General features: G+C 35.7%; 1 protein-coding gene across 1 annotated transcript in view; it reads left to right on the top strand.

The window, feature by feature from the left end:
- The window catches only part of PTPRN2 (protein tyrosine phosphatase, receptor type N2), a 1,506,109-nt gene that overhangs the window by 735,619 nt on the left and 757,933 nt on the right, over positions 1 to 12,557 (top strand). Inside the window, exon 11 of the mRNA XM_027841109.1 lies at positions 7,173 to 7,252. Within this exon, the coding sequence (XP_027696910.1) occupies positions 7,173 to 7,252 (80 nt within the window). The remainder of the gene's footprint in view (positions 1 to 7,172; positions 7,253 to 12,557) is intronic.

Here is a 12,557-nt window from a genome sequence, read left to right as displayed (position 1 = left end):
TTGCCATTTCCTTCTGCAGCTTATTTTATAGATGAGAAAACTGAGGCAAACAGGGTTAAGGCTGGATTGAAACTCAAGAAGAGAAGTCTTCTTGACTCCATTCCTAGTGCTTTATCCACTGTGCCACCTAACTGCACATTATCTAAAACCTAAAACTAGCATTACCACTAGGAAGGTAGGAGGTACAGTGCATCAAGTGCTGGGACTGGAGTTAAGAAGATCTGAGTTCCATTCTGACCTCAGACACTTACTGGCTATGTGACCCTGGGCAAGTCATTGAAGTCTGTTTGTTTCAGTTTTCTCATCCATAAAACGATTTGTAAAATTTGTAAAATGGGACTAATGATAGCACTTACCTCCTAGGGTTGAGAGTATTGAATGAGATAACAATTATAAAACCTTAGCACAATGCCTAACATATCAGAAATGTCATTATTGTTGTAATTCATTCTATATAGAAACACTTGAAAATTCCTAATAAATGCAGGGGTAAAGTGAGGGTGGCCTTTTCCTCATTATTATTTTACATGGTCCTATAAAGGAAAATGATTTCAATTAAACAGGGGAAACAAATTAAAAGTATAAAATCATCTAATATGAAACAAAGTTAGCCAAATTTGTAGGTGACATAAAAAACTCTAAAGAATTAGCAAAGAAATTAATTGAGAAATGTAATAGCTTAAGTTAAATGTAATGATATAAATTAAACCCAGAAAATTATTACTATTTGTATCTAGCTATAATAATTAACAGCAAGAGAGAACATCAAGAGAACTTTGCTTCAAAATAACTATGAAATTAAGAAAATGCCTGTGAGTCATTTTTTTTAAGATTTAAAGAGATTGTAAATGATGTCATTAACTCTTCCTTATATAAATAAAGGCATACTTAATTGGAGAGATATTTATTAAGATTGAGGTATACTAATAATTTATAATTATAATATAAACATAATTATAAATATAAATATAATTATAAAATAATAAAGTAATTTAAATTACTAAAGTACCTAAAGAATCTTACAGATTTAGTGCTATGCAAATTAAACTACAAAAAAAGATATGTTATAGAACTAGATGGACTCATAATCATTCATGTGGAGGAACAAAAAGTCCAGAATCAAGGGAAGTAATGGAGAAAAAAGTAGGTATGAAGAGGAGTATTAGAATTTCCAGTCCTCAAACTCTTTGATAAAGCAGTATTTATCAAAATTATTTCATAATAGTTAAAAAGATCAATGGAACAGACTAGATTGTTAAGAATCAGACACCATTGAACTCATTAACCCAGTAAAACCAAGGACATAAACTACTTCAGAAAAACTCACTTTTGAACAAGAACTACTCAGAAATTTAGAATGAAGTTTGGTTAAAAAATAGATTTAAACCAGCATCTCATACCCAGTACTACAATAATTTTCAAATCTTTGACCGAAATATAAAAGGTCTTATCATTAAAAAAGAATTGAAAGGAAATGAATGGCATTTTTGCAGAAATTCCTGGGAGAAGAATCCTAGTAAAAATAGAGGGAGGACAATAAAAGATATACAACATAAAATTTAATTACACAAAATGGAGAAGCTTTCATATACATAAAAGCTAGGATGAAGAAGTAAACAGCTAATTGGGAAAAGAATCTTTGCATAAATATTTCTGGTAATGGTCTGATAACATGTGTGTATATATGTATGTGGAATAAGCACACGTATGTGAGCCTTTCCATGATAAATAAATGGTTTAGAATATATGACTGAAGATTTTATGAAAGAAAAATTTCAAACTGTTATCACATATGAAAAATTGTTCCAAATCACTAATCATAACAGCAATACAAGTTAAAAACAACTCTTAGATTTCTTGACACTTCTAGCATATTGGAAAAGGTGAAAAAAAAAGAAATACTGTCGGAGTGGCTATGGGAAAATTGTTACACTCATACATTGTTGGTGGGGCTGTGAATTACTCTATTTTGTTGTTGTTTCATCATTTAGGTAGTGTCTGACTCTTTGTGATCTCATTTGGGGTTTTCTTGGCAAGAATCTAGAGTGGTTTGCTGTTTCTTTCTCCAACTCGTTTTATAGATGAGAAACATCTGTAAACAGAAACTTAGGCAAATAGGATTAAATAACTTGCCCTGGATCACACAGCTTATAAGTGTCTGAGGCCAGATTTGAACTTGGGAAGATGAGTCTTCCTGATTCCAGGTTCAGCACTGTATCTACTCCGCCACCTAGTTGCTCCATGAATTAGTCAAACCTTTCTGAAAAACAATTTGGAATTTTTAAAAGAGAAAAGTGGCTAAAATATCAATATATTCAGGTAGTAGGAAGTTAAAGAAAGAAAGAAATTTTCAATACTCACCAAAATAATAATACTTTTTGTAATAGCAAGGAGCTAAAAAATAAAATGAGTACTGATCAATTTAATTAATCTAGCAATCAATAAGCATTTATTGTATGTTGGCAATATGTACCAGGCACTGTGTTAGGCACTGAGGACATGACTATAGAAGTGAGAGAGTCCCTAACCTCGAAGAACTTGTATTCTCCTCTGAGATATGTAAATTCACAGAACAGAACATATAGATATATACAAAATGGATGCAAAGCTATTATGGTGGATGGACACTAACAACTGGGAAAATTAAAATCTCTTGAAGGCAGTGAGGATTGATTAGACAAATTGTGGTACCTGAATGTAATGAAGTATTATTGTTCTGCAAGAAACAATGAATATGAGGTATTCAAGTAAACATGGGAATACATACAAATGGATATAGAGCAAACTAATCAAAATTAGGAAAACCATATACACAATGATTCAACAATGTAAGCAGAAAAAATAATAAAATGAATTGAATAAGATAATTATAACGACAAATTTTGGCCTGGAGAAGAGATGAGAAAGTATATCATTCTCCCTTCCTGGGCAGGAATGGGGAGTTTTCTGTGCAAAATACAGGAATGTGGGTGGTAGCAGTGATATGGTATACAAGGGTGGGGAACCTGCAGCCTCCAAGTTTTAGAGAACAAATCCTGGATTTGTTCTGTGAAGTTTGGATTCGGTCAAAGGTTCACATTTGAGGACCTAGAGGGCCGCATGTGGCCTCAAGGCTGCTGGTTCCTTACCCCTGGAATAGAATGTCACTTGCTTTATTTCTTTTTATCTTTGTCATAAGAGAAGACAGGAAGGGTGGGGAGGGAAGAGAAGTGTTTTCAAAAGCATATGTGATGAAAAACAAGACGTTAGTGAAACTTTAAAAAGAACAAATTCTTGCACAGTTACAAAAACAATTATTTTTAAGGTGCTTTCTGCAATTCAACAACTCTGAGGATATAACTACAACTAAATGAACAATTCAACAATTTCCAGACTTGTTTTTTAAAAATAAAGTGGGATAAGTTTTGAGGTCATTTGGACTGTGTGGCAATGCTAGTCATCTAGCAGATGAGTAGGATTTAAGTAATTAGAGAAGGCAGAACATTCCAATTGGAGGTTTTTGCTATTCTTTATATCTCTAGTACTTTGGACAGTGACTTGAAAATACTAAGTAATAAGTGCTTATTAATGCTAGCTGTTAACTATCACAAGCAAACTTAACTGAAGCAGAAAAGAGATGATATACTCATCACATGATGAAGAGACTCACCTATCACTGATTGGATTGTAAAGTGTGGATTGGTGAATATTTCACAATAAGTTAGTTTAGGAATGATGGAATCAGATTTGGGAAAATGTTGAAAGTTAGAGGAGATTAGAGAGAGCCATTAAAGTTTTAGGGATAAGGTTGGTGACTGAAGCTATATGAATGGCAGAGTACTCTAGGGGAGTAGAATCAAATGACCCTATGGAAGAAGTAGTTCTGGAGTCAGAGGTCCTGTGGTCAAATACCACCTCTGTTGTCCACTGAGTAACCTTGGGCAAGTCACTTAACCTCTCTAGTCTAGCCTCCATTTCTTCATTTGTAAAAAGGGAGTTGGAATACATGGCCTCAAAGGTCCCTTCTGGCTATATTTCTGTTATCCTAAACCATAGGAAATCAAGAAACAATCTTAGAATTGAGGTTTTCGAGTTTGCCCTGAATGTCATAGACAGGGAAGAATGCTTTGGATTGGAGTTGGAATAAATAATTACTGAGGTCCTTTCTTTCTCTAAGATTCTATTATTTTAATAGAGAAACCATTTTTTCCTATTCATCCTCGATAAAGCTTGCTTTGTGTATATTTGTTTGTATGTTGTCTTTTCCATTAGATTTTAAGCTCCTTGATGGCAGAGATTATTCTTTGCCTCTTTTTGTATCCCCCATGTTTAGCACAGTGCCTGACACATAGTAAATGTCTAACAAATGTTTACTGAACTAAATAGAATTGAAAATTGAAATATTAGTCAGTTGCCAAATTATATATGGAGTTTTGAATTATTATTGCCCTTTTAATTATCATTATTCAAAGTATGTATTTGGTTTTTTGCATTTCCTTTAGGAAGTTGATTTTACAAGTCAGAGAGCAAAAGTACTGAGAAAAAGTAATGATATATGGGTGACATATACCAGCTCCTGGTATAGTAGAGTCTGATAATGGGATGGTTCAACAACAGAGTACCTTTAAAGGCAGACTTTGGACTTTGGTAACTAACTAAATAGTCCTGTAGGCTTTTATGTGCTGAACTTCATCAGGAGATACAAGGGGTTTCCCATTTCTTCTCTCTTTCCCTATCATCTGGTCATTTCCCTATCACCCTTAGACCTCACATAACCCTTCCTTTTCCATCTTTTGATTTTTTTTTATTTCTATAGTTTATTTTTAAACTATAGAAGTAGTTCTACTAAACCTACAGGGAAGGTTTATTTTTTTCCTTTACTTGATGGCAACCTCCATGAGCTTAATATTCATATTTTATCTCAACACTCAACTTAGCACAGAGCTCTACACATAGTAAGTGCTTAATAGATACTGGCAAATTGGATTGAATTCAGTTGTAAGTATATCCTTCAAATTTTCCATCTTAAGAAGAAAAAGAAGAGGAAAGGCTAGTAGAAAGGACCACATTATTTGAAATTTAAAAAAAAAGAAAATATGGTTAGAGAGAATATAGATAAATTTATCATGATAAGTCATTAGTGAGTTCTTATGGAAAGTTAGGAATGCTTAAGGCACAGTCTGGTGTAGTGAGGTGGATTTTAATTCAGAGGACCTGGCTATAAATTTGATTATACCTGTGTGATCTTCCCTTTTGGGGGCTGTGTTTCCTCTCTTATAAAATAAGATGACTGGACTAAGAAGTTTAGGATCCATTTGAATTCTAAATCTTTTAACCTAATGCTTCCAAAGTGATTTTTTCTAAATTATAAGTCTGAATATACCATCCTTGTATGTATGTATTTTTAAATTTATTTTATTTTCAGTTCATGGAACAAAACAAGCACTTTCATAACATGGCATAATAAAAAGATGATTGCACATGAAACTGCAAATCTACCATGTAAAACATGCTGTTCCCTCCAAATAGACAACAAAGTTATCATGTAGATTTCTTTTTTTCCTTCTCTCCCTCCTTGCCCCTGTCCTAGAGAAGACTACTTGTATTTATTATATTCTAGTAGGTCGCCTTCCTAACATTCCACTTTTATTGAACTCTACTCCCTTTCACCCATTCTGTGATACAGGCCTACTGGTTTATTTGCTATTCCTCCATCCATAGATGACCCTCCACCTCCTATTTCTGTGCTTTTTCGTTGACTGTCCTCAATGCCTGGAAAGCTCTCTTTCCTTACCTCTGCCTCTTAGAATACCTAGATTTCTTCAAGATTCACCTGGCATACCACCTTCTTATGAGCCCTTTCCTAGTCTACCCACCTCCTTGATCCTTCCCTCTAATATTACCTTTCTGTAATGTTTCTTTTCTGTATCTATCTTGTATGAATCTATGTTATTTATTTACATGTTGTCTCCCCCACTTGAAGCTTGATGTCTTTGAAGGCAAGCCTTTTGCCTTTTCCCAGTGCTTAGTACATATAAACAAAGTCTGATAAATGCTTGTGGGTGAATTGGTTGATCCTATATATTGAGGATGATGGCATAGGGAATAGCTACTATTTTTGCCCCCATGTCCCTAGATACCATAGTGTGAAGCAAAGTATGAGGCTTGATAGGCTATGGGTTTCACCCAATATGGCAACACATATGTTCTAAGGAAGGGGTCCCCAAGCTTTTTCCAGTTGGGGAAGTGCCCTTTCTTTCTCTGAAGTCTTATTATTACTGACAGGGCTATATGCGAAATGAAGACAGGTCATAATACTATTGGTGGGAATTGGCAATGGCGGCATGGCGATGGCAAGTGGTCTATATCAGTAGGCCACAATTGATTTGTAAGAGATTTCTCTATAGGGTTGTTCTTTGACTGATTACAGACATATTTCTCCATCACAGGTTAATCTATAAAGCTAGAAATCTGTATGTTTTCAATCAGGGAAACTAAATAACCCTCCTCAAAAAGAAGATTCAGGTCCTTTAGTGCTGGTCTATTTTTCATTAAAGATTGGCCCTGAATCCCTAATGGCCTCTGATTTGGGATAACATAGCATTCTACTATATTTGTTTCTAAAGTATGAGGGATCCTGGTGTAAAATGACCTAGAGAAGTCAGTGTTCAACATGATGTTTAGGGAATTCATACCTATTTGGTCATTCCTGCCTGGGATTCATTCTGCCTGCTTATTCTCTTCACTCTATGTAAAAGTTCTAAAGACTTCTGGTAAATATTCTTTTTTTGTTGTTGTTGATTTTTTAAGGGTCCAGTTGTTTATCATAATTCCGTGGGAACTTAAAAACTGAAATCTCTTTCTGTGACAATTTCCCCCTCAATCTTGCATGAGCATTTGCTTGGTATTATTGGGTTACTAGGGTTGATTTGAATATTTTTTAAAAGATAAGAGCACTGAAGCATGTGCCTTGTAAAGGAAAGCACATCGATTGAATTACTTGAAGAGGGGAACCAAAGAATAATGCTGCCTATGAAATACAAAACCCAGGAGAGGTCAAATCGGGGGTCTAGCAGTGACCCTGGATGCTTTCCACTTAATATGTCAATGTTTTTCATCTGGCTTTCATAGGAAAGGAACATTATGTTAGAGGACTCAATGATGAACTTTTTGTTTTAAATGATCTCTTTCAGCGTGCTGGGACCAGCAGTGACCTTCAAAGTGAGCTCCAGTTTCCAAAACATGACAACTGCAGATGTTGCAAAAGCAGCAGGTAAGGCCATTTTGACGCACTTACAAACACATGCGCCAGTGGAGAGAATGATGAGCCATAAAAACAGGCCCCATAGAAAAGGCACACTTTCCTTGGGCAGATTGACATTTAATGAAGGAGACAGTTGAAGGGTTAGTGGCACCGAGGGCAAATTGAAGTGTAACATCCCTGAGTCAATTAAAACTGTCTGAGACTTCATTGTTTGCACAGGGACTGGATTAAACAGAGAAATGTGGACATGGCCTCAGATAGCAGAGAGAAGACCACAGAGCTGTTCTGTCTGAGGGAGAAAAAGACAAGCTGTTTAAAAGCAAGGATTTGGCATCCTTGGTAACCCTGGTGTTAACGAATGAATGTGGACTTATGTTGAGACCATTTGTTCTGGACAAGACAGGAAGAAAAAGCAGCTTTCTTTTATCCATCTGTTATATAGGCATGTTCTATGAGCTGGAAGACTTAAGATAAACATAGTCAGTATCCATAAGTTATGGTTTCACTGTATGGACCACAGCAAGGAGACCATTGTTGTGGTCCACTTAATCATGGAGTCGTATTTACTCTCTGATGTGACTTTGAGTTTGCTCTAGTTATTATATATTCAGTGCCTTCTCATTGAAGATACAGAAATATTACCATTAGTGGAATTCTTAGGGAATAGTGTGTTGGGATTAATTTGGGTTCCAGATTAATTTTTAATTAAACATGCCTTTTTGTTTCAACCCTCATTGTTGGGAATCTTTACAAAATATCTTACTCCTCTTTCCTGCCTTAGTAAGTAGAATATTGTGCGCATAACTAAATATTTGATGACTGAGGTCCATTCAAAGGCTTGGATCGTTAGGATTTCATTGTGGTTGTGCCTTGTGTAAAATTTTAGGCACCACATAAAGTTGTTTTCTGAGACTGTCAAATGAACATTTTGTTTTTACTTAGTTATTTCCCTAAACAGCAGTGATTTCTGTGGGTTCTGTTTTCTTGGATCCTGGCTAATGAATGTCTTGCTCTATTTTCACAGTAAAATTTTGAGGTCAGACAGTCAAATTAAATTAACAAATACAACCTACCATAGTAATAAATCTTTACAAATGGCTAAAACACTGGTATGAGGTACCTTGATGGCCACTGAATTTTTAGTCTTTTGGTGCTGTTCCTACATGCTCTTAGGAATTCCCATCTTCTGATCATAGTGATTTTTGAGACAGAAGGTGATGATTCAGGAAATGTACGTTGATAAGATAGAATTCTCTCTCTCACACAAACCATTAGCCAGTTAATTTCATAGCTATTATTCAAGTTAGAATTTCAGACATCAATCTCTCAGCTAAGAAAATCATCACTGCTAAGGTTTTGAGCCATGTATTAGGGTATATGTAACATGGCATAGTATCAAGTATGTAATGTTAAAGCAATCCAGCTCATAAGAAGGAAATAAACCATTCCTGAAATCTCTTTGCTCCCTGAAAGGAGTTCTGCATCGATCGCTTCCGTTTGTTACTTTCATAAATACTACTGGCCTGCAGTCTTTCCTTTTCCTTCATCTATCATACAGATTGGTCAACTTCAGTCATCATCTATGATTGTTTGTTGTTGCCGTTGTTTTTTTTTTTTCCTAAGGAACAGAATTAGTTAGCAATCTGCTGATTTCAGAAACGCATTCACAATTGCTCACAAAGGGATAATTCACCAGAGTACTGGGAACTTAGTTTTGAATTTTGTTGCTGTTTCTCAGTTGTTTTTCAGTCATGTCTTACTCTTTGTGATTTCATTTGTAGTTTTCTTGGTAAAGATACTGGAGCAGTTTGCCATTTCCTTCTCCAGATCATTTTACAGATGAAGAAACTGAGGCAAACAAGGTTGAATGACTTGCCCAGGGTCACACAGCTGGTAAGTGTCTGAGGCCAGATTTGAACTCAGGAAAATGAGTCTTCCTGACTATAGACCTGGCACTCTATCTACCGTGTCACCTAGCTGCACCAGCTTTGAATTTAGTCTCCCTGACTTCAGGGTGTTCCAATGGATAGAGCCCTGGGTCTAAAGTCAAGAAGATCTGAGTTCAAATAAAGTCTCAGACACTTACTAGCTATGTGAACCTGGGCAAGTAACTTAACCTCTATTTTCCTCAACTGTAAAATGGAGATAATAACAGCACTTACTTTTCAGGATTGTTATGAGGATCAAATGAGATCATATATTTGTAAAGCATTTACACAGACCTAGTGTATAGTAGACCCAATATAAATGCTTATTCCTTTCCCCTTCCTTCCATCTCCTCTCTCATTATGACTTAAAGACAAAAATGAAATAGTGTTTCTCTTGTTATGGTTCTGCGCCCACTCTCAGTGACTTTTTTTGGAAGTTTTACTTCATTGTAGAGGCATTTAAGGAGGGATATTAAAAGCCTAGAACAAAGAAAGAATGATATCAAACATATATCATGTTTTGACCTCATATAAATAGCTTTGTAAGCATTAATGAGTCACTTTATTAGTCCATTCATGTTCATTGATGTCTCCAGTATGTGTGTTTGGGGTTTTTTTTTGTACGTGCAAAGTTAGAATAATAGATATAAAATACACTTACAGATTTATAAGATTAGGATATTTAAGAAATATATTTCTCAAATTAAAAAAAATAGTTTGATATCTTTTAATATTGTGTTTTAACATAAGTTATATTAAATATAATATAAACACAAAGGTTTTTTGCACTGTACAGTCATGAATTATGACAAACTCTCAGCTGCATTTTTTTGGATGACACTACTATTATCTCAGACACCCAGTCATCTTTGATTCTTCCTTTTCCCTTACCTCCATCTACTTATCAACCAAGTCCTATTAATTCTATCCCTGAAACATCCCTTGCATCTGTTCTCTTCCACCTATTCATGCTGTTGCCATTCTAGTTCAGAAGGTCTCCCACCCTAAGAGCTTCCAAATCTGTTTCTTTGCCTACAGTTTATTGCCTCTCTACTCCATTCTGTACAGAAGTATCAACGTAATCTTGTTGTTTTTCAGTCATTACTGACTCTTTGTGACCCTATTTAGGATTTTCTTGGCAGAGATCCTGGAGTAGTTTGCCATTTCTTTCTCCAACTCATTTTATAGATGAGGAAACTGAGGCAAATGGGGTTAAGGATCACACAACAAATAAGTGTCTCAGGCTTCCTTACCAACAGAGTGATGAAGGCTGTCTCCCATTGGGATAACCCACCATTTAATGAAAGGCATATTGTTTTCTTTCATGTTGTCAAAAACTGTCCCCAAAGAGATTCTGTACTGGCCTAGAAAGATAGTATTCTATCTTTATAGTTAGAAGATTAAATCCTTTAATTCAACAAGCATTTAGTAAAGATGGCTAATGAAGGAAGGAAGATGAATCTTCTTGACTCTAGGCCTGGCACTCTATTCACTGCGCCACCTAGCTGCCCCAATGTAATCTTAGGATCACAGATTTAGTGATGGAAGGAACTTGTGAGAAGATCCCCCTCTGATGATTCAGATGAGCATCTACTCTGCGACATACAGTTTAGAGTCCTTGGGGCAGTGATAGGGCATGTGATTTGCCCAGGATCACACAGACAGCATGTTTCAGAGGCAAGACTTGAACACAGATCTTTCTGACCTTGAGGCCAGCTCCTCTCTCCTATCCCATGATCTTACTATCCCTCATTTTACCATGAGTAAACTGAGAGGCTAAGAGGCTAAGGTCTCCAAGATGATTAAAGGGCAGAGCTAGGATTTGAACCCTGAACTTCAAACTACAAATTTAGCATTGCTACTGCTGAATCATAGTGTCTCCCTTCATTATGTCTTCATATCATTTCCCTACTTAAGAACCTTCAGTGATTTCCTAGTATCTTCAAAATATAATACAAAGCCCTCCATAATCTGGTGACAGCCTACCTTTCCTTACTTCTTTTATATTACTGCCCATCATACACTGTATGTTCCACGCAATCTTGACTAAAAACAACAATGACAACAACAACATTCATATAGCATTTACTATGTGCCAGGCACTTTGCTAAATGCTTTACAAATCATTATCTCATTTGATACTCTCAACAAATGTTAACTGAGCCTCAAATTTAACTTCTCATCTCTGGTATTCACCCAGATCTTACTTTATGCCTGGAGTACAATCCTTCCTCAATGTCACCTTTCATAATTTTTCTTTTCTTTCAAGGATCAGTTCTGATACCATCTTCTTGATGAAGTCTTCCTTTAATCCCCTCAGCTGATTTCTCTGTCTTCAAAGTTTTCTTTAGTCTTTGGTGTAGGTCCATATCTCTGCTTTGCACATATTTCACCTGAAATTTACATATCTCTGTGTGTACTGTGTTCTTCCACCTCCCGTCATCCACCCCCAAAGGAGGGGGGGCTTTTTAAAAATGATTGTATCCCCCAGCATCTTGCACAGTGCCCTGCACAAAGTTGATCTTTACTAAATGCTTGTTGAATTAAAGGATTTAATCTTCTAACTATAAAGATAGAATACTATCTTCCTAGGCCAGTACAGAATCTCTTTGGGGACAGTTTTTGACAACATGAAAGAAAACAATGTGCCTTTCATTAAATGGTGGGTTATCCCAATGGGAGGCAGACTTCATCACTCTGTTGGTAAGGAAGTAAATTAAGCTAGAAAGAACTGTTATTTTCAGCCTCAGAAGACTAGGTAAAGCTTGAGGTAGGGTAGCTGCACCTTAACCGTTGTATAGGTTATCAACAGGACAAACACACTTTCGATGGAATGTACTGGTATTGTCTGTAAATGTTATCAGGGTTATTTAAAAAAATTAATAGACCCTTATATAGAAATTACTTCTGAGATTATGCTTTTCCCATATGTTTAAGCTATTTTAAATCCTCCTGAAATGTTTATAGTTGGATCACCCCAAGGGGCTTAATGGGCCCTATGCTGGGGATATCTTTTGTTATTGGTAATGAAGGGAGACTAGCACTCAAGTTACGGCATTAAAAGTGCAATTTTTTTTGCTAATGTCATATAAAACAGCACAGAACTTCTAAGACTAGCCATATGTTTAATACCATATAAACTCTCTTCAAATATCATTTAGTATTAGTCTTGAATAACAAATGCAGTATTTTATAATGAAACAGAATCTCTTCGTTATGCCAGACAATTCTTGTCGGGGCATTCTGCCTAATTTATGACATTGGGTTTGAGCATAAGGTATTAGAGAATATTAAAGAATAAATGGATATTGCTTAATAACACAAAGAAGAATTTACTGTATTGCATATGCATTTAGTATTAATGCCAGAGATAGCTTTTAATCTTT

This window comes from Vombatus ursinus, unplaced genomic scaffold, assembly GCF_900497805.2.
Source record: "Vombatus ursinus unplaced genomic scaffold, bare-nosed wombat genome assembly UNPS02014852.1, whole genome shotgun sequence".
In the NCBI taxonomy this organism is placed as follows: Eukaryota; Metazoa; Chordata; class Mammalia; order Diprotodontia; family Vombatidae; genus Vombatus; species Vombatus ursinus.
The sequence above is the reverse complement of the archived record's forward strand: the minus strand, read 5'-3'. Positions and strand labels throughout refer to the sequence as shown.